Source organism: Ceratotherium simum, chromosome 2 (genome assembly GCF_057802395.1).
Source record: "Ceratotherium simum simum isolate JZ-2026a chromosome 2, ASM5780239v1, whole genome shotgun sequence".
NCBI lineage: Eukaryota > Metazoa > Chordata > Mammalia > Perissodactyla > Rhinocerotidae > Ceratotherium > Ceratotherium simum.
Window position 1 is genome coordinate 19,676,650 of NC_141901.1, and position 20,296 is coordinate 19,696,945.

The following is a 20,296-nucleotide window of genomic DNA, read 5'->3' on the forward strand; positions in this document are numbered from 1 at the left end:
TTTTTAAAACTTCAACAGGCAATTCACCTAAGGTGCTGGTATAGTGGAGACTCTCTGGTTAAAAAAAAGAGAGAAAGGAAAAAAAAAACTACCCAATGATAGAAGAATGTAGAAACAATATGAGGAAGAAAAGACTCGTTCTGACAAATTTCTGCCACCCCAAAGATTTTTGTTTTGTTTTTTAAAATATTAATCAGTACTTAAGACATTAACTCAAAGTGGAAAATTACACCTTAAGGAAAATCCTGAAACAAGTCTACTTTTATACCATAAGTGATCTAAAAGTAGAAAACTAGAAAGATACTGTATTTAGCAATCATGACATCTAGAACTCAATCCTCAATCCTTCCCTTCTGCCAACCCTAACCAGAAAATTTAGATGATTTTGTGTCCTATGAGGTTGAAAAGAACGCCAAGAAGTGATTACTTGGTGCTAAAAATAATTTCTGGGAAAAAATAATTTTTTTAATGAATATAATATATAAAAATTCTGATTTAACAATTTCAGTATCACTGTGGCATGTCATTCTGGAACAAGAATACCAATGGTATTTTATAGAATTACTTTCTTCAAATAGCTTCAATCTCCTTGTCCAAAGGGAAACAACCATTCTGATTAAGGAGCCATCACATAAGCTGACATACTTATAAGTTATTTGAGTATCTGCATGATTCTACATCATTTCACTTGACATTCACATGACATTATCAACTCAATAGTGTGAAAGATTTATTTAGAAGCAAAATCAGAACATCTTAAATTCTGAAGGCTTCTATTTCAGACTTAATTGTGTAATGATTATATTCACAGTACTTGAGCGTGCCTACTACGAAATTTATAAAGTAAGTAAATTCAAGAAGAACCAAACCTACCACAAGAGTGTCCAAAGAATCAATCAGTGTCAGGGAAAATCTAAGAAACAAGTATAGCGAGATACAAAACATTAGAATTCTGAATATTTTATCCATGAATGCATCTACATCCTATTGACTGATAGTTTCTATTAACCAGTACTTCCATGCATCTATGGTACAATTTAATTTAAAAAGCACTGAAAGAATCTGAAATGCCTTAACATTACATTTAGGTTCAGCATATCTAATATCTTTAAAAATGAATAGAAATATTCATTAGCTCTTTTTAAAGCAAATAACATTATTAAGGCATCAACACCTTATAATGTGTCAATGACTTTATACACATTTAAAAAGTTACATCCACCTTAACAAACTCAACTTTTCACTGATCCAAGAGGTAAACTGATTAATTTTTTACAAAAGATAACAGAAGGGAATAAAGGAACTTAATGTAATACTTAAAGTAGTCTTTGAAATTTAAACAATCCCTAGAAATATGGTTGTAAACTGTCTCTAAGAAGTCTAAGCCTTTGGAACTTTGAGACACCATGCCATCCCGTGTTAATACTCACTTTCCTAAGGCGTCATCGACATCACCCCGACTTGGCTCCTGGCCTCTGACACGACCTCTGCAGGTTAAAGGCATGAGTTCATCAGCTGGGTAAGCATGTTCCTGCAAGGAAAATCTTAGTGAGTCACTAAGGAAAATAAGAGAAAGCACATATCATTTAGAGAACACAACCTTTTCACAGTTATATAAAAAAGAAAAAGTAAAATAAAGGTTAGTCAAAAGTTCTACTATCCTTACAGTCTATGAAATCTTTAAAAAAATTTTTTAGTTATAAATGTAATACGTGCTTGGAACAAAAACAATACAAGAAAATATTTCTTTAAAAATCTGATAATCTGCTTCCCCTCTACCCATGTTCACTCCCCAGAGGTAACTACTGTTAAGATTGGCATTTATCCTTCCAGATTTATCCACATACATTAAAATACATGCACATAAATCATTTAAAAATTTTATTTACAAACAGGTGCTCCTGCTATGTGCACACATTGCTCTAAAATTTGTTTACTTAAATCAAGGTGGGTTTTTTCCATGTTAGTATTTTATAGATGTATTTTATTCTTTTTAATAGCTGCAAAGTGATAATTCAATATTAGCTAATATTATTGAGTACTTATGTCCTAAGCACTGTTCTATACACTTTAGGTCATTTAATTATCACACAACCCTCTGAAATTGATTCAATTATCTCCATTTTACAGACGAGAAAATTGAGGCCCGGAGAAGTTAAGCAAGCCTATGTCATGCAACTAGGAAATGGTGGATCCAGAATTCAAACCTGGCAACCTAATTCCAGAGCCTATACTCTTCATAGTACCTGCTCTTCACAGTATTCCAAAGTACGGATATGCTAAAATTTATTTATTTATTCCTCTATTGATGAATATATAGGTTGAACTCAATTTTTCACTGCATAAACAATGCTACAATAAACATTCATATGCACATATCTTTTGTACATATGCTTGTATTTCTATGGATTAAATCCCTAGAAACAGACCCAAATGGGTCAAAGGTATGGATATTTAATTTTTAGCTACTATCAAACTGAAGACACCAATTTACACTCTTCCAATAGTCTAACATAAGAGATGATCAATGGTTTACACCTTGCCAATCTCCTAGATAAAAAATGGTATCTCAAGTTTCATTATTAGTGAGGATAAACATCTTTTTGTACTAGCCATTGCTATTTCTTTTTTGAAATGTCTGTTTATACCTTTTGTCCATTTTCTATTGATAGTCTTATTGGTCCTATACATTAACGTTTGTTATATAGAGTAAGTATTTTTCTCCTGTCTTTTGTTTGGCTTTTAACTTTGTTTATGGTGCTTTTTACTTTAAGCTTTAAATATGAGTTAAATCTGTCAGTCCCTTCTTTATGGTTTCTAGATTTCAGGCATGGTTAAGAAGGCTATCTTGAACCTCTCAAAACAGTACTCCCAGAATTTTCTTTTTTTTGTCTAGATATTTACTCCATCTGGAATCTAATTTTGTTTATGATGTGAAATAGGGATGTAACCTTGTTTGTCCTCCAAAACAATTTTCTAAATATCACTTTTTAAACAATCCATCCTTTCCCTAATTCCTTGAAATACAGCTTTATTTGTTCAAAATGATCTACATGCACAAATTTTTATAACCTCTACTTTGTTCTACAGACCTATTTGCTCAACAGACCTACTTCCTATTCCTATTGACCTACAGACCTATTTGTTTCTACAGACTTATTTCCTGCTCCAAAACCACTATCTTAATTATTCTGTCTTTGCAACATGCCTTGCTACTCAGTACAGCAATTCACTCCCCCCAATTATTTTTCTTCAAGTTTCTTAGCTACTTTTTCAAATTTACTCTTCTGGATAACTTTAAACTTTCCTTAAAATTCCACTGAAATTTTAATCAGAAGAGCCTAATTTGGGGAAAACTGATATCTTTACCCATTGAGGCCCCCATCTAGGAATATACTATATCACTATATTAATTTAGATCTTCTTTTATGAGTTCAGTTTCCTCCTATAGGTCTCATATATTTCTTAATAGGTACTTTACAGTTTGGGATACAATTGTGAGTGGAATTTTTTTTTTAAGGAATGATCACTGACAGAGTATTTCTATTTAGATGATAATGAAGCACAAGCAAGAATCTTCCCTCCTATCCACTACAAACACACTGAAATGCGCACAAATTTTTTAAAATTATTTTTAATACATATCTGAGCTGGAGAAAAGAAAAGAAATTTTCAAGTACCAAAAGTGAATAGTGGAATGTAGAAGATGAAGCTGCACTGATCACAACATGGGCATTAGGAATAAAGACAGGCTATGGTGGGAATTATGTTAATGCCCAAAGGGTATGAGAGTTGATGCTGTTGGCCCTGCGTACATGGCCATAAGCCAGAGAAGCAGGTTCTTTAAGTTGGGTAGTTGCTTCAGCGATACTGGACTGGAACATCTCCACCTACTGGCTGTGGGTCTTAACAGAAAAGGAGAGAAACAAGAAAGATCTGCTGAACTTTATATTTTCTTTACCAGGGGAGATTCCCTAAAAGATTCCTCTAAAATTAATAAAATATGATTGTGAGAAACAGTTAGAGGTTAGATCACTGTGTTTACGTATTTCAAATTTAGACAATATTTACTGACTCCCTGCCAAGACTAATAGAATTAATATACTCATCCTTTTCATCACTCAACTTAGGATTTTTGTCAATTATGTTATTATAGGAAGTTTTCACTTTGTATGGCTTCGCTATACACAAGTTTCCACAATTTAGTTAAAAAAACTCTCAATAACACGGTTCAATTTTCAGTTACCATTGTATGTTAACTGCAAGAAATTGCATAAAATACAAACTTTGGTGCTAGTTCTTCAATCCACAAATCACTATGTAAGTTACAGAGGCTCCCATGATCAGTGATCAATCACATCACTTTTTTCAAAGTCTGTCAGTGTCTGATCACTGTGTATCTATTTTTTGGTTTACACGCAGACAGCAAACATGGAGTTGCGTTGCCTCCTTGTCACCCAGTGATAATCCTACATGACAGTTTGACAATTTACAAGAATGGATAATCAAAAGAGGAAATTAGCCAACAAGGATATAAGTTCAGCAAAGAAATGAAAAGTGATGACACTAAAAGTGAAATTCGAATTGAACTTAAATGGGGTTATAGAAGAAATAGCTAACTATGGAATGTTGATCCTGCTGCCATTTGAGAGACTCTAGATAATGCAGCCAGAGGAACTTAGTGAAGGCCAAATTATCTACAGAGATGAAGAAAGTGGTTGTGACATAAAGGACAAAGATGTCGCTGAGGAAATGATGCCCGCAAAAACCTCATTAAAGGAATCTCTAGAGATATTTCATGACACAGAGTGCAAAGGATAAAATTCTTGAAGTTGATCCAAACTTTGAAAGGGGTGGGACAATTCACCACGGTATAGAAAAGATGCATGCTCTGTTATAAAGTGAGTAATACAATGAGATGAAGGCAAGCAAGGCAAGCATTGTTCAAACTTCTCGAGTTTTTTGCAAAGAAATAATACTTCAATTTTCAAAGTCTCTAATATTTTGAATTATTCTATACTAAATAGTCACATTGCTATTTTAAAATTTTCTCTGTACATTTAGAACCATCAGAAAGAGAAATTTTAATGTTCTGACAAAGATTTTTAAAGATTTATAACATTTGTATTCTAGTCTGGAACCATAATTCCCATAGTCGTTAGTGTTAGAATTCTACTTAAGAGGACTCAAAGCACAGCACTTTTCTATGGCTTCTCCTTTACTGAGTTTTAATTATGATTCATCTCTTGGTTGCCTGGACTTTGTCCTCAGGTAGTTTATTTTTGTTTGTTTATTTTAAAAGAGTGGTATCAGTATTGTTATTTCTCTGGTATTCCTGGGTTAGGAAATGGAATTCCTTGCCTTACACTTGACGAACAATCTGAATGGTTATAATATGCCTGAGACATATTTTCCTTCCTTCAGAAATTTGAAGATATCATTCCTCACCCTTCTTGCATTTATTGAGTATCGCTACCGCAAAGTTTCTAAGACTACTCTGATCTTTCATACCTTAAATATGACTTGTTCCTCCTATACTTGTATGATTCTTAATTCTTGAAGTTCAGCAAAAATATTCCTGATTCCATGTCCAACTCTATTCTACTGCCTCTCACTAAACTCAATTATCTAGATTCCAAACTCATGGCACATCAGCAGCAGAAAAATAGAACAGAGGCCAGGAATACTAAACACATGGTCAACAGAAAAGGAAAGACAAAAAAAACAAATTAAAGTAGGCTAAAGAATACAAAAAGCATTGAAAACTGCAACCTTTCGGGTATTTTAAAAAGTTCAGTGCTCTTTAATGATTCATTTCCTGAGGAAAGGATTCCAGGCAACAAACGTTTCAAGGTAATCAGAATTCACACGCAGCTACTAAATGCTGAATTCAATATCCTGCAATTTTAAATTACATATAATTTTTAGTATAAATTCCTAATAACTTTTACATATCTTTTACATGTCAAGTTTCTAACTACTTTTTTCAATGTTAATTCCAATAGAACTGTGACTTCCCAGAATGCACACTATTTTTTATTGCTTTATAGTTTCATATTTAACACATATAAACACAAGGAAATCAAGAAAACTAATATTTTTTAAATCTGCTGATGTATTTTGAAAGATACTTTGTAAGAGATCATTCAAAAGTTAATTCAATTGTAGAGCACCTTACTATTTAAACCATTGCTCAGAAAGCTTCATACTACTATTTTTAGGGTTTTGCAAAACACACACACATACACAAGCACCTCTGAAATTAAATATGAAACTCAAACCCTAACCTTATCCAGATAAGAAAAATATTAATAGCAATTGCAAACCAGAATAATCAAATAAGAGAGTTTCAACCAGGTGCAAAACTACTTTATGTTCCCATTTCAAGATTAAGGACAAAAACAAAACCACAGCCTTTTCTTTGGGTTAACCACAAAGTGAACTACAGTTGGTTTGCATAAATCCAGGGCAATGCATACGTGGCAAATCAACAGCCGTATTAGGCTTCAAACATCTTGGCTATTTGAGGTACAGTAATACTTGCTCTTCACAACGTATTGCCAGAACTAGAAATAAGTAATGTATATTGCTGTGACTCACAGCCACGAAAAACATTTAATAATTATCACTCAGAAATAAAACTCAGATGATAAAACAGTCCTATATATATTAAGCAGAACACACGCCTAGCTAAAAGCAAGAGCAAAAACATACAATAAAATGTAGACTCTCCACATCAGATTCTAAATTTACTGGAGTTTTGAGGTGATATAACTCTGCCCTAAAACACTCAAGTCAAAGCAGCATCAAAAACTGACTTTTTAGTAAAACCAATTCCAAAAACCAGGCAAAGGGAAGAGACTTTATTCTACTAAAAACGATAATAAAATAAAAGCATTATTTATAACAGTGAGTTATTGAAAATATCACATCTATTTAATTTCTAAACACCTCCCTCCTTGAGGCAGATAAGGTATTTCTTCCTAAAATAAAAACTAAATGGTATTTAATAAACCATCTATCACATATCAATAACATATACTAATAACTAAACTTGCATAATTTATTAGTTTTCTTTTATACTCACTTATCAAACCATTTTTCAGGTGTTTAGGATTCCATTTATCTAAACTATTAAACTATTAGACTCACTTCCCACACTGAACATTTACTGTTCCTTTAGGTAGCATATTTTATGGAAGGCTTCTCAACACTGCGAAGAAACAACTAACATAACTGCAGCTCTCATAAGATTTTAAATTAATCAATATAGAGTGTCAGCATACTTTAAGTTTGTACTCAAAATTAGATGAGAACAAGGGTTTCAAATTCTTTAATATATCTTAATCAATTTGGTTTTGATCAATGATAAAATAAATTGAACTTATGAAATAATGTATGAAATAAATGATAATAAATATTAATGTTATAATGAAATAAAGTCCTGCTAGTAACAGATTTTTTTAGGAAGATTGTAATCAATAGATGCAGAAAAAGTATTTGACAAAATTCAATACCTTGTAAGGATGAAAATCCTCAGTAAACTAGAAATAGAACTTAACCTAATATAGGGCATCTATGAAAAACCAACAGCTAACATCATCCTGAAGAGTGAGAGGCTAACTGCTTTCTCCTTAAGATTAGGAGCAAGGTGAGGATCTCACCACTCCTTTTCACCACAATACTAGAAGTCCTACCCACTGCAATAAGAAGAAATAAAAGGCATATAGATTGGAAAGAAAGAAGGAAAAGTCTCTTTGTTTACAGATGACATGACTGACCATGTGGAAAATCCTAAGGAATCTACCCAAAAAAGCTACTACAAATAATAAGTCAGTTTAGCAAGGTTGCAGGATACAAGGTTACTGGACAAAAAGTTATTATATTTCTCCGTAACATCAATGGACAATTGGAAATTAAAGTTTGAAAAACTAGAATTCACAATAGCATCAAAAATATGAAATATTTATGAATAAATTTACCAAAAGATGTATAAAATCTGTACACTGAAAACTAAAAAACATTGCTGACTTTAAATAAGATCTAAATAAATGGAAAGAGACACCATGTTCATGGATTGAAAGACTCAATGTTGTCAAGAAGTCAATCTCCCCAAATTGATCTATAGATTCAACACAATCCCAATCAATAGCTCAACAGGCTTTTTTGTAGAAATTGACAATCCATTTCTAAAGGTTACATGGAAATGCAAAGAACCTAAAATATCCAAAACAATTCTGAAAAAGAACAGGGATGAAAAACTTAAATTACCTGATTTCAGGACTTAATATCACACAATCTAAGAAAGTGTGATATTGGTGTATGGATATTTAGATCAATGGGAAAAAAAATACAGCCTAGAAACAGACCCACACATATATGGTTAACTGATTTTACACAGGTGCCAAAGTAATTCAGTGGTGAAACGATATTCTTTTCAACAAATACTGCTGGAATAATTGGATATCCACATAGAAAAAATGTATAAATCAACTTTCACCATACATCATATACAAACACTAATTCAAAATGGGTGACAGATCTAAATCAACAAGCTAAAATTATAAAACACCTAGAAGAAAACAAGAAAATCTTTGTGACCCTGGGCTAGACAAATATTTTTTACGTAGGCTATAAAAGGCATGAATCATAAAAGAAAAAAGGATAAATTGGACTTGATCACAATTTAAAACATTTGCACTTCAAAAGACATTGTTGGGCCGGCCCGGTGGCTTAGCGGTTAAGTGCGCGTGCTCCGCTACTGGCGGCCCGGGGTTCGGATCCCGGGCGTGCACCGACGCACTGCTTCTCCGGCCATGCTGAGGCCACGTCCTACATACAGCAACTAGAAGGATGTGCAACTATGACATACAACTATCTACTGGGGCTTTGGGGAAAAAAAAGGAGGAGGACTGGCAATAGATGTTAGCTCAGAGCCGGTATTCCTCAGCAAAAAGAGGAGGATTAGCATGGATGTTAGCTCAGGGCTGATCTTCCTCAAAAAAAAAAAAAAAAAAAAGACATTGTTAAGAAAATTAAAAGGCAAAGCATAGACTGGGAGGAAATATCTATGAAAAACATATATGATAAAGGACTGATATCCAGAATATATAACTCTTACAACCCAGTAATAACAGGATAAATGACCTGACTTTAAAATGGGCAAGAGATTTGAATAGACACTTCACCAAAAAAAAGATATATAAGGGGCTGGCCCGGTGGCACAAGCGGTTAAGTGCACGCACTCTGCTGCGGCGGCCTGGGGCTCACTGGTTTGGATCCCAGGCGCACACCGATGCACTGCTTGGCAAGCCATGCTGTGGCGGCGTCCCATATAAAGTGGAGGAAGATGGGCACGGATGTTAGCCCAGGGCCAGTCTTCCTCAGCAAAAAAAAAAAAAAAAAGAGGATTGGCAGATGTTAGCACAGGACTGATCTTCCTCACAAAGAAAAAAAAAAGATATACTAAGTACATAGAAAGATGTTCAACCTCATTAGTCATCAGGAAAAATCAAAATCAGAACAAAATACCGCTACATACCCACTAGAATGGCTAACATTAAAAAGACTGAAAATACCAAGTGCTGGAGAGGATGCCGAGTAACTGAAATTCATATATTGCTGGTAGGGAATGCAAAATGTTACAGCCCCTTTAGAAAAGTTTACCAGTTTCTTATAAAGTTAAACTTACCCTTCCCATATGACCCAGCAGTCCCATTCCTAGGTAGGAAATATATGAAAATCTATGTCCACAAAAAATTTGCAATCACAGGTTCTTGGTAGTCTTCTTAATAATAGCCAAAGACCAAATATTTGTCAACTGATGAATGGATAAACAAATTGTGTTCTATCAAATCAACTGAATACTACAGCAATAAATAGGAACTACAGTATATGCAACAACACGGATAAATCTCAAAAGCATCACGCTAAACGAAAAAAGCTGAATCAAAAGACTACATTCTGTATGATGCCATTTATGTGAAATTCTAGAAGAGGGAAAACTATAGTGACAAAAAGCAGATCACAGTGGTTGCTAGAAGTCAGAGGTGGGGAAAAGGAACTGACTGCAAAGGAGCATGAGGAAGCTTTTTGGGGTGATGGAAATGTTTTATACCATGATTGTGTTGGTAGTTAAACAACTGTACACAATTGTCAAATCTCAGAATTGTGCACTTAAAATTGGAAATGTTTTGCCTGTAAATTATAACTAATTAAACAGAAAGACCTGGTTCTACTGAGTTGAAATCCTATATAGAGTATCAAAGTGTGATAATAAAACATTATGAGAGGATACAATAGGATTTCTTATGTCATTTTGGCGAAGTTTTAGGATGTTCTAAAAGTAGAGGCCAAGGAACAATGGTTAACAAAAGGCAGACCCACAACGTCTACGAACAAAAAGACACACATAAATTCATATCTTCCCTCCTCTCAGCCATTAGTACCATTTCTAAACTACTTTATTTACAGAATTACTTTTTTTTTTTTTAAAAGATTTTATTTATTCATTTTTTCCCCCCAAAGCCCCAGTAGACAGTTGTATGTCGTAGGTTCACATCCTTCTAGTTGCTGTACGCGGGACTCGGCCTCGGGTTGGACGGAGATGTGGTGCCTCGGGGCGCGCCCGGGATCCGAACCCGGGCTGCCAGCATCAGAGCGCGCGCACTTAACCGCTAAGCCACGGAGCCGGCCCTACAGAATTACTTTTTGATAACAAACTACCAAAAAGAAACATTAGGTACCGAGTTTCAAACGGGGAATATGAAAAAAGGTCTGGAGATGGATGGTGATGGTTGTTCAACAATGTGAATGTACTTAATGCTACAGAAATGTACACTTAAAAATGGTTAAAATGGCAAATTTTATGCTATGTATAGTTTACAATAATAAAAAATATTTAACAACAGAAACTTTAGGGAAAAAAAGTAAAGCAAATCTAACACAGCTTACATAAATTGAGAAATCCACAAGGAAGTTACATTTTAAAACAGTTCCTTTGGTTTGAATGATAAAGACTAATCTACTGTTTCTTTGAACTGGGCTCTCACAAAATCAAGCTTAAAAGTGGTTATTAGGTATGATTCTACTAGTTAAAGGAAATTGTGCTTACCAATTCTTTTAAAGTTTATTTGTAATTTTTAGGGCTCTACCAAAGAACAGTTTTTGCTTACAACAGTTTGAGTTGTCTACAGTAGACAGGAAAAACACTGGAAGACAAAGATCAGATCAGAGAGCTCAGATCCAAAACAGTTCTGCATTTGGTGGCCTAAATACGTGTCATTTTGCCATCTAAATTCATCTGCAAACTGACCTCAGCACAAATATTAAAAACATGCTAATAGAAGCCCTAAAGTGGCTGTAGTCTGGGGTTAGGTAAGGTCACACAAGAACTGCCAAAACAAACACCAAATTTCATGTTATTTGGGGAAAAGAGAAAGCCATCTGTGCAATTCACTGTGGATAACCCACGACGCGACTGGGGCTACACATTTGCCAAACAGAGTCGTCATAATGTTATTATTTATGCCAATAATTGATAAAATCATAAAATTCCAGGATGTAACACCAAGGGATGGCAGAGATGTAGTTATCTACCTAAAGCTGGCAGGGCATTGTTATGGAAAAACAGCATTAATAGAACCTGGGGAATCAAAAAAAGAAAAGGAAAAAAATAAGCTCAAAGGGTATATGCCTAGAACAGGAAAGAATGTGTGTGTTTTAAAGAACTTCTACGTACAATCTGGGGAAGGAGTTCTGAGTTAAAGCCTAGACGAATGTTAGGAGGGCAATTTCAACCTCAGGCAGAGAATGAATGATAATGGTAGCGACAGCAGCAGTTCAGTTAGTAGCAATAATAGTAAATTCTTATATCGTGCTTCCTGTTTGCTGGACACTAGTTCTACGCACTTCAGTTATATTAACTTGCTTAATCCTTACAACAACACTGTAAGGCAAGCAAACGATTTACAGAGACGAGGAAACAGGCTCAGGGAGATGAGGTAACCCTCCCACTGTAACCCAGCTAGCAGGTGGCAGAGCCACCTCAGGGTGTCCTGCTCCATTTCCAGAGTTCTTGCTCTTAATCCCATTACATCATCTTTTTTGGAAAACACCATTGTTTTCCTGGGAACCAAGGAGGTTAAAAGGAATTGCTCTAATTATAGACTAGACTGGAGAGTAATATTAAAAAGAACTAGTGAGAGATGAAAAGCTTTCTAGATTTATAAAAAAGCCTACCATGTGCCAGGCATTTTACATTTTAGCATAATGGGCAACTAACTACAACAAAGTAGAGTTATGGATCCCAGAATTAACCATTATCTTGTATTTTTAATGATGTTTATTAAATGATTTCTTTTCATTTAAAAGGCAAAGATATATCACAATAATCAAAGGCAAAAAAATTAAACACTATCTGATTACGTCTTCACAACAATTCAATTCAGTTCTTTCAAAAAAAAACATTTAATAAGCATTCCTGTACCAGGCATGATGCCAGGCACAGGACGTATAAAAGATGAATTTATTAAAAATTAAAGAAAATGGTTCCTGTTCTCAAAAATCTTACAGTCTACAATAACCCTTTGCAATTATCCCCATTTTACATAGGAAGACACTGCTCAGGGGGTTAAATGGTCTGTTTAGGGTCCAAGCTATTAAACAGCTGCAATAGGATTTGAACTTAAACCCATCTAACTCCAACACCTATATATACTTTTACTCTACAGCAAGCTAACAGTGTTTCTGAGAAAAATGTTTGACTCACTTCAAATAACAAATACAGGGCACCTGGTCTCTGTTTAATATTTTAGAACTGTTTCATGTTAGTTGAGAACTTGAAAAGGGGAAGTGTGAATTCTAGACTAAATCTTGGGTTACAAACCTCACATAAATTGTGAGCGTAGCACAACTACATTGCAAGAGTCACTCATGTTGTAAAACAGTTGAACATTTTAAAATATGGATTGCAGCGGACTGCAGATGGGTGTGGCTCCACTGGAAAATGGAGGGGGGTGTTAATTCCAGGAGTTCCCAGTCTTTGGAGTTGAAATCTCTCTCCTTTAGATCTTGTAGGTACATAAGTGTACAAGAAAGTTATCCAGTTAGGATCCAATAAAGAGGAACTGGACCAAGAAGTCCTCTGAGGGCTGCCTCTGTACCTGCTCTGTCACAAACATTTATTAACTGCATTCTATAGTAGGGAAAAATGTATTGACATACCTCTCTGCTCTTTACCTAACAAGGGACAAGATCGCAAAGATACTGTGCTTTACAAAGAGAAGATCCTATTCACAGTGAGATGTATTGAACGGATGCAGCTATATACCATTTTATTCAACTCTGAAACCAAAAGTATGCATTTATGAGATGGCTAAGGCGTGAAGGTGTAGCATGGATCCACTTGGCCATCTCAAAACCATTAGCCTAGATTTGTTAACTTATTCTTTGCCCAAACTGAATTAACCAGGGATAAATAATTTTGAAACATAAAGGGAATAACTAAGGTCTTGAGAAACAAATTTAAAACTGTGTTCAATATAGTTAAAAATACCCCAAACTTCATTACCATCATATTCTAAAAACATTTATTAAGAACTCAATATATACTCTTAAAAAACGTACACTATAAAAGGGAACAAGGGGGCCAGCCCGTGGCCGAGTGGTTCAAGTTCTGTGCGCTCCACTTTGGTGGGCTCAGCTTCACATCCCAGGTGCAGACCTATTCCACTTATCAGCCATGCTGTGGAGGCATCCCACATACAAAATAGAGGAAGATTGGCACAGATGTTAGCTCAGTGCTAATCTTCCTAAAGCAAAAAAAAATAAGATTGGCAACAGATGTTAGCTCAGGGTGAATATTCCTCACCAAAAAAAAAAGGGAACAAGGATTATCAATATAAAACACGTTTAAAAAATACAAACGTATGTAAAGTATACGTACTTAGATGTACATGAAGATAATGTGAATATATGAAGATATTTGGGTAATACATAATGAAAAATGGATTCACAGAATCAGTAGGAAAATATTTAAAGCAGAAACAATTAAAGTTAATTCTCTGCTAAACTTTTCCCAAATACATTTTTATAGGCCTTAATCATAAAAGAAAATCTGCTGCCATGTTTTAAAACATAAAAACAAGGTCATAAGAAGTAATTCTCAGAATAATTTGATTAAACTCTTCTCAAAATTACACAAATCCATATGTAAAATTTTCATTTGAACTTTAAAATTTGCTTGCTAGTTCATCTTTTTAAAAATTAAAATTTTTTTTGCAGTTTAAGATCATTTTTTTGAGAGGCAAAAGGCAGGGAGAGGTATGGGGCAGCTACAGCAGCCCCAGCCCCATCATCAGGAAGAGACCCTCCTTCCCACCTCCTACTCCCCAAGTGGCTCCCCCTGTACAATGGGGATTAAATTTTTAATTGTGGTAAAAAAACACATAACATACAATTTGTCATTTTTACCATTTTTAAGTGTAAGTTCAGCAGAGTTAAGTATAGTCACCGTTGTGCAACAGATCTCCAGAACTTTTTCATTTTGCAAAATTAAAACTGCTATTTCATCTCAAGTGATCACCAAGACATTTTAAAACAATACGGATCAGCATATCTAAGAAAGCAAAATATATTAATATCAAAGCCCACTATGACGACATAATTGGGACAGAGACTAGGTTATAGCTTGTCGCTTTTAAGCAATGGTTTTCTTTATAGAGTATATAAGGTAATATTGCAAATGGTTTTTTTTTAAGAGAGTAATTTCTCTTAAGGCCAGAGATAACATCTTATTCATGTACATCCACGATAGCTAGCTATATAAAGCACTCAATAAACACTGTTGATAGCATCAAAGGGGATTGTTTAAATAGAATGTTTCATAGCCTAATTCAATTTAGTCTTACCTTCAACAAATTGGTTCTCTAAAAACCACTACTAGGAATACTCTCTTAGCCTATGTTTGCACTGTTTTTCAAAAACTTCCTTTAAAAAAAATGTGCTATTAATTTAGGTTTCAAAATTCCCAGTTGACTGTGCTCACATAATAATCAGCTCACATAAACAGTATGTAAAGATAAGCTTTCTACTTACCATATAGTTACCATAAGCATGATCAAACATTTCCAGTACTTGATTCCTAATTTTAAAAGAGCAGAAATGGAAAAACGTTAAGTATATTCTATTCATTGTCTTTCAAAAAGTTAATGCTCCTTCATAAACATACACCAATACAAAACTAAAGAAAAATTTATTTAGAAACGGACATAAACAGTCAGGAAATACACCAGTGTTAGTAGATAAGCTTTTATAAACCACACAGAGCTGGGAGAAACTTTTACTACTCCTAGCAATTTATGTAAACTTCATCTTATAATTTTTCCTAAGAAAACTGATGAATGATGCATGCCATGCAGACAGAAGGAAATCTGATGCTGAGAAACAATTATCTCTTAAAATTACTTAACATATGTGTCTTGAAATATGCTGCTGGAGAGCCCCAAAAGAAATAAATATTGTTACCATTTATTGCTTGTACTACATATTGATTGAATGTAGTACTGATATTGACATGAAATAAAAATATTCTATGAAGTCTCTGCCTTTCCTCTTAAACTCAATAAAATTACTAATGCCTAGGTTAATACGTTTGTCACATTTTCAAAAGATACATTTTATGATTTTATGATGTACTCTCTGCTCCTTTAAAAAACTGCCAAAAGTCAAATAAATAATATGCATCTCTAAAATGAGAAAACTAGTCCTCAAAAAGAGATTTGTGTGTTTTGGCCAACTCTGTTTCTCAAAATCACCAAGATGACTGTTTAAAATGGAGATTTCTGATCCCCACATCAAACTGACTAACTTAAAATCTGTAAGGATGGGAACAAGGAATCAGTCTTTCCACTAAACTCTCTCAAGTTTGGGGGCTTGAGGGCCACAGGAAAAACTACAAAAGTTAATGTTATGGCTAGACAAGGCCAAATCTCTCTCAATAATTAGCAAAGGAAAAATAGTTTAACAATCTTTTATTAACTGTTACCGTTACTCCCCAAGTTGCAATCACTAATGGCAAGAATTAAATAAAGTGTTAAAGAAAACAGCTGGTATTTTTATTTTGCCTCCTGTTATATTGTAATTGTCATTTTAAAAACTGTAATCATGGATGATGAAACAGTTGTAATAACAGAGCTAGCAGACAGAAAAAGACTAATTTCCAGATGCTGGTTGTAATGACCAACAAAATCAAGTACACTCAAACTTGTGAACTGAATAAATTAATCTTGACAACATTTTATGAATAATAATCATTTTAAAACACCTAATGATTAGGGGCCAGCCCAGTGGCGCAAGCGGTTAAGTGCTCATGCTCTGCTGCCACGGCCCGGGGTTCGCCGGTTCGGATTCCCAGCGCGCACCAACGCCCCGCTTGTCAAGCCATGCTGTGGCAGTGTCCCATATACAGTGGAGGAAGATGGGCACAGATGTTAGCCCAGGCCCAATCTCCCTCAGCAAAAAGAAGACGATTGGCATCGATGTTAGCTCAGGGCTGATCTTCCTCACATACACACACAAAAAACACCTAATCATTAAAAACAAGATCTTATCACTTTGCTAAAATATTAATTCTTTATGTGCTTCTATGTATGATAGAATATGGATCAAGTTACCTCAGAAAACTAGAGTATTTTAAAGAATCCTCCTAGACATTTCTTTATTATATGGTGGATGATAAAGATCTCTCGAATTAGCTAATAAAAAAAGTTAAAATTTCCCTTTCAAGCACTCATATCAATAAATGGAATATGGAAATTCTTTTTCCTTCCCCTGAAATGGAATTAATATAAGATTATTGCCAAGAAGTAGAAATTCCTGTAATTGGTAATGGTAGTGCCTAGACATGCGTATTACAGATAACATAAGCTTTTAACCTGTTAACCCAGCTTTGCAAACATTCAGTTTCCAAGATTATGAATAAACCATGATTGCATACGAGGACACATTATTTTCCAATCCTTACAATTATGCAGCACATGATCATCAAATTTCACAACACATTCTACAAAGTGTAGATATTTGATATCCAGTTGAGTGCTTTCTCTCTCTGTTATTTAAACATATAAATCCTAACAAAGTCACATTTAAATACAGAATGGTAGAATAATTACTATATTAAACTTAAAAAAAGTGTTTCTATAAGGTTTTATATCTGTTCAACAACTGGATAAAAATGTATTGCAAATCAGATCCACAGTTCAAAAACTGTCTCTCTCTTCATTTTAAAATAATTTCTATAAATCAGCTTTTTCTAAAGTTAATTGCCTGCCAACGTGCAACAGACACTGAAATGTTTTATACTTCATTTTTTTTAATGAAAAGATAACATTAACAACTGCTGTAACATTTAAAACACAAAAACAAAAAACATATTCCAGGAAGGCTAAGACTACACATGACCAAGTAAATAATTTCATAAACTATAAACTGCAAGCAACCGGCCAATTGCTTACTACCTATGACACCTCCAGTCTTGATCATCAGTTTGGTTTGGGAGGGTAGAAAGAGGGGTGGGGCATTTTCTGCTTTTTATCATAAATCATTATTTGGGCTTTTTAAAAAAATTGCACAGGTAAACCCAATGAATCAGAATTCAGTTTCCTGAAAATTCCCAAAGGGGAAAGTAGTCAAGCAATCGTGTTTGTGGTTTACAGCTCTCCACTCTTATTCTACTCGTATGCTGGAGAAAGGCAATCTAAATCACCAGCCTAAATAATTGTAATTTCACTTTCATGAAGGATCTCAAAATTTGAGCTGAAATCTCAAGCCAGATTGGTTGGACTTTTCCAGTTGAAAATTAATTTTGATCAAAAATGAGTTATCCAATGACTTTTCTTCAAACAAAAATTAATAAAAAAGGCAGAAAGGGGAGCGGTGGTCAAATAAGATTGCTATCCTTGAAGCTTCTCTTTTCAGGTCCTATGGAAGTGCAACACAGTGGAGAGAGCATGGGTCCCGAGGTAAGACAGACCTGGGTTTGAATACTGGCTCCACCATTTACCAGCTCTGTACTTTTACAGAAGTTAACCTTGAATCTGAATTTCCTCATCTGCAAAATGGAGATCACCTCCACCTCATTACGAAATAGGGAGGATGACAGAAATAATATATGTAAAGCACCTGACACAGGGTAGAGTATTCAGTGAAACAGTTTTATCAATGATACATTAAATTCCTAAAGAGAGATTTAAGATACTTATTAGAGTTTACTGGTAATTTTGTTTTGATAGCTGATACTACATCTTTTTTCCATCAAGTGTCTTTTACTGCTATTTTATTTAAAAACTAATACAAGACTCTTGCAACAATTTAAATAATAAGGAAGTATATAAAATAAAACCTGACGGTTCCACCTCACCTCCATCCTAACCCCAGGAGGTAATCATCTTTCCATGTTTTTCTGAGCTTAGCCAATTTCTTTTCCGTTTTTTAAAAAAACACGGTATGGAACTATACATATTATTCTACGACTTGCATTTTTTTTTTTTGTCTTGTGAATATATCCTGGATAGCCTTCCAATGATCTACCTCCTCCTTAAAGTCTGAATATTATTCCATAATATGGATGCTCCAAGGAACAGTTTTCTTCTTTAAAAATGCACATCCTTGTACATCTCTCTCTACATTAATAGTGCTTTTATTTCTGCAGAATAGATGCCCTGAGATGGGATTAATGAATCAAAGAGTACACACAATTTAAATTTGGGGAGATACGGTAAGTTACAGCAATTTACACTCCCAGAAAGTTTTTTCTCACATCTCAACTAGCCAGTACTCTATCCATGTGTTTTGTATTTACTAATCTGATGGCAAAAAGCAGCTATCTCATTGTTTCAATCTGCACCTCTCACCTTTTATGAAGTCGAGTAACTTTTCATGTTTACTGACCATTTGCATTTCCTTTTCTATGAGTTAACTCTTCATGCCCTTTGCCCACTTTCTACTGGTTCTTGGCTTTTTTCTTATTCATTTGTGGGACCTAGAGTATATTAGGAATACTAACTCTGAATTAAATGCTCTAAATATAACCGATAATTTTATGACACTTTCAAGACTGATAAAACTACTTTAAGTGAATACATATACTTAACTAGGGCTTTTGAATAATACCATCAAATATTGTTCTATTATGAAAAAGCTGTGCAAGAAAACACTTCAAGGAAATAGTAAAATCTGTCAAGTTCAAGTTCCAATGAACGCCCCCTTTTCCGTAACAGGTGTAAACACGATTTCCTTAACTGCTGCGAGATCAGCAACATTTTCCCAGCTGGGAGCTCCCTTGTGCTCCCATGGTTAGAGACAACTAACCATGCCTCCGACGAAAAGACAACCGCAGGACTCGCGCGCGCAGCGACGCGGGCTGTAGCCCCCTTCACCGGCCACTGACATGGCAGCCGCGTTGACACACCGCGGCTGGCCTCAAGGAGCCTGCACATGTCACCGACAGCCCGGGTGACACCACGACAGTCCCCCGAGGTCACATCGCGGGCGGCGGCCCCCACCTTCCTGGACCCTGTCCACCCTGCCAAGGTCCTCGAGAGGCAACAGCCGTCCCAATCGCGACAGGAGAGGCCACCGCGCGCCCGGGACGCAATGACAGGCACCGTGCCTGCGGTCAGCCTCACGAGGAAACCCACCCCAGGCTGCCAAGCACCCTTACCCAAGCTTCTGTTTCTCCTCCCTACTCATGGGCGCGGCCCCCGCCGTCCACACGGACGTGGCCGACACCAGGCAGAGCGCGGCCGTCGCCGCCACCAGGCTCCATGGCGCTCGCTGGGGGACCGGGGACCCACAGCCCCGGCCGCCGCCGGCTTCGCTCATGGCCCCGCGGTTCCGCGCACGCGCAGCTGCTACGCCCGGCCGGTGGGACACATTGCTGGACGCGGGCGGCGAAGGGGCTGTGAGCCGTGCCGAGGGCGGGATGCGGAGTAACGCGAGGGGCCGCCGTCGCCGAACTGTTTCCCGAAGCCACCGGGCCGGTCCCTAGCGCCAGCGCTGCCACCACCCTCCGCCCTCAGCAGCCCGGAGCGCCTCCCCCAGCTTTCCGGTGTCGTAGTCTAGGAAACCGCCTTCCCCAACGCTACTTCCGGGTAGGGCCCAAGATGTTGAGCCTCAGAACCAATAGGGACCGGATCGGAGAGGGGCTGGCTCTGGGGACAGGAGAGGGCATTGGCCGGTACAAGTGAGACGTGGACAAAAGGCGGTACTGGGGAGGGACCACTCGCTTCGGCCCTCC

The 20,296-nt window shown here is 36.1% G+C and overlaps 1 protein-coding gene across 4 annotated transcripts in view; it reads right to left on the bottom strand.

Moving 5' to 3' along the window:
• EDEM3 (ER degradation enhancing alpha-mannosidase like protein 3) overlaps nucleotides 1-20,075 on the bottom strand; it is a 72,729-nt gene extending 52,654 nt beyond the window's left edge. For all 4 annotated transcript variants that reach the window (XM_087438849.1, XM_004424930.3, XM_087438845.1 and 1 more), the window contains exons 1-4: nucleotides 19,721-20,075; nucleotides 15,097-15,142; nucleotides 1,431-1,531; nucleotides 874-913 (exon numbers count right to left, since the gene is read on the bottom strand). In XM_087438849.1, the coding sequence (XP_087294975.1) occupies nucleotides 874-913; nucleotides 1,431-1,531; nucleotides 15,097-15,142; nucleotides 19,721-19,881 (348 nt within the window). In that variant the 5' untranslated portion in view covers nucleotides 19,882-20,075. The remainder of the gene's footprint in view (nucleotides 1-873; nucleotides 914-1,430; nucleotides 1,532-15,096; nucleotides 15,143-19,720) is intronic.
• Between the last annotated feature and the right edge of the window lie 221 nt (nucleotides 20,076-20,296).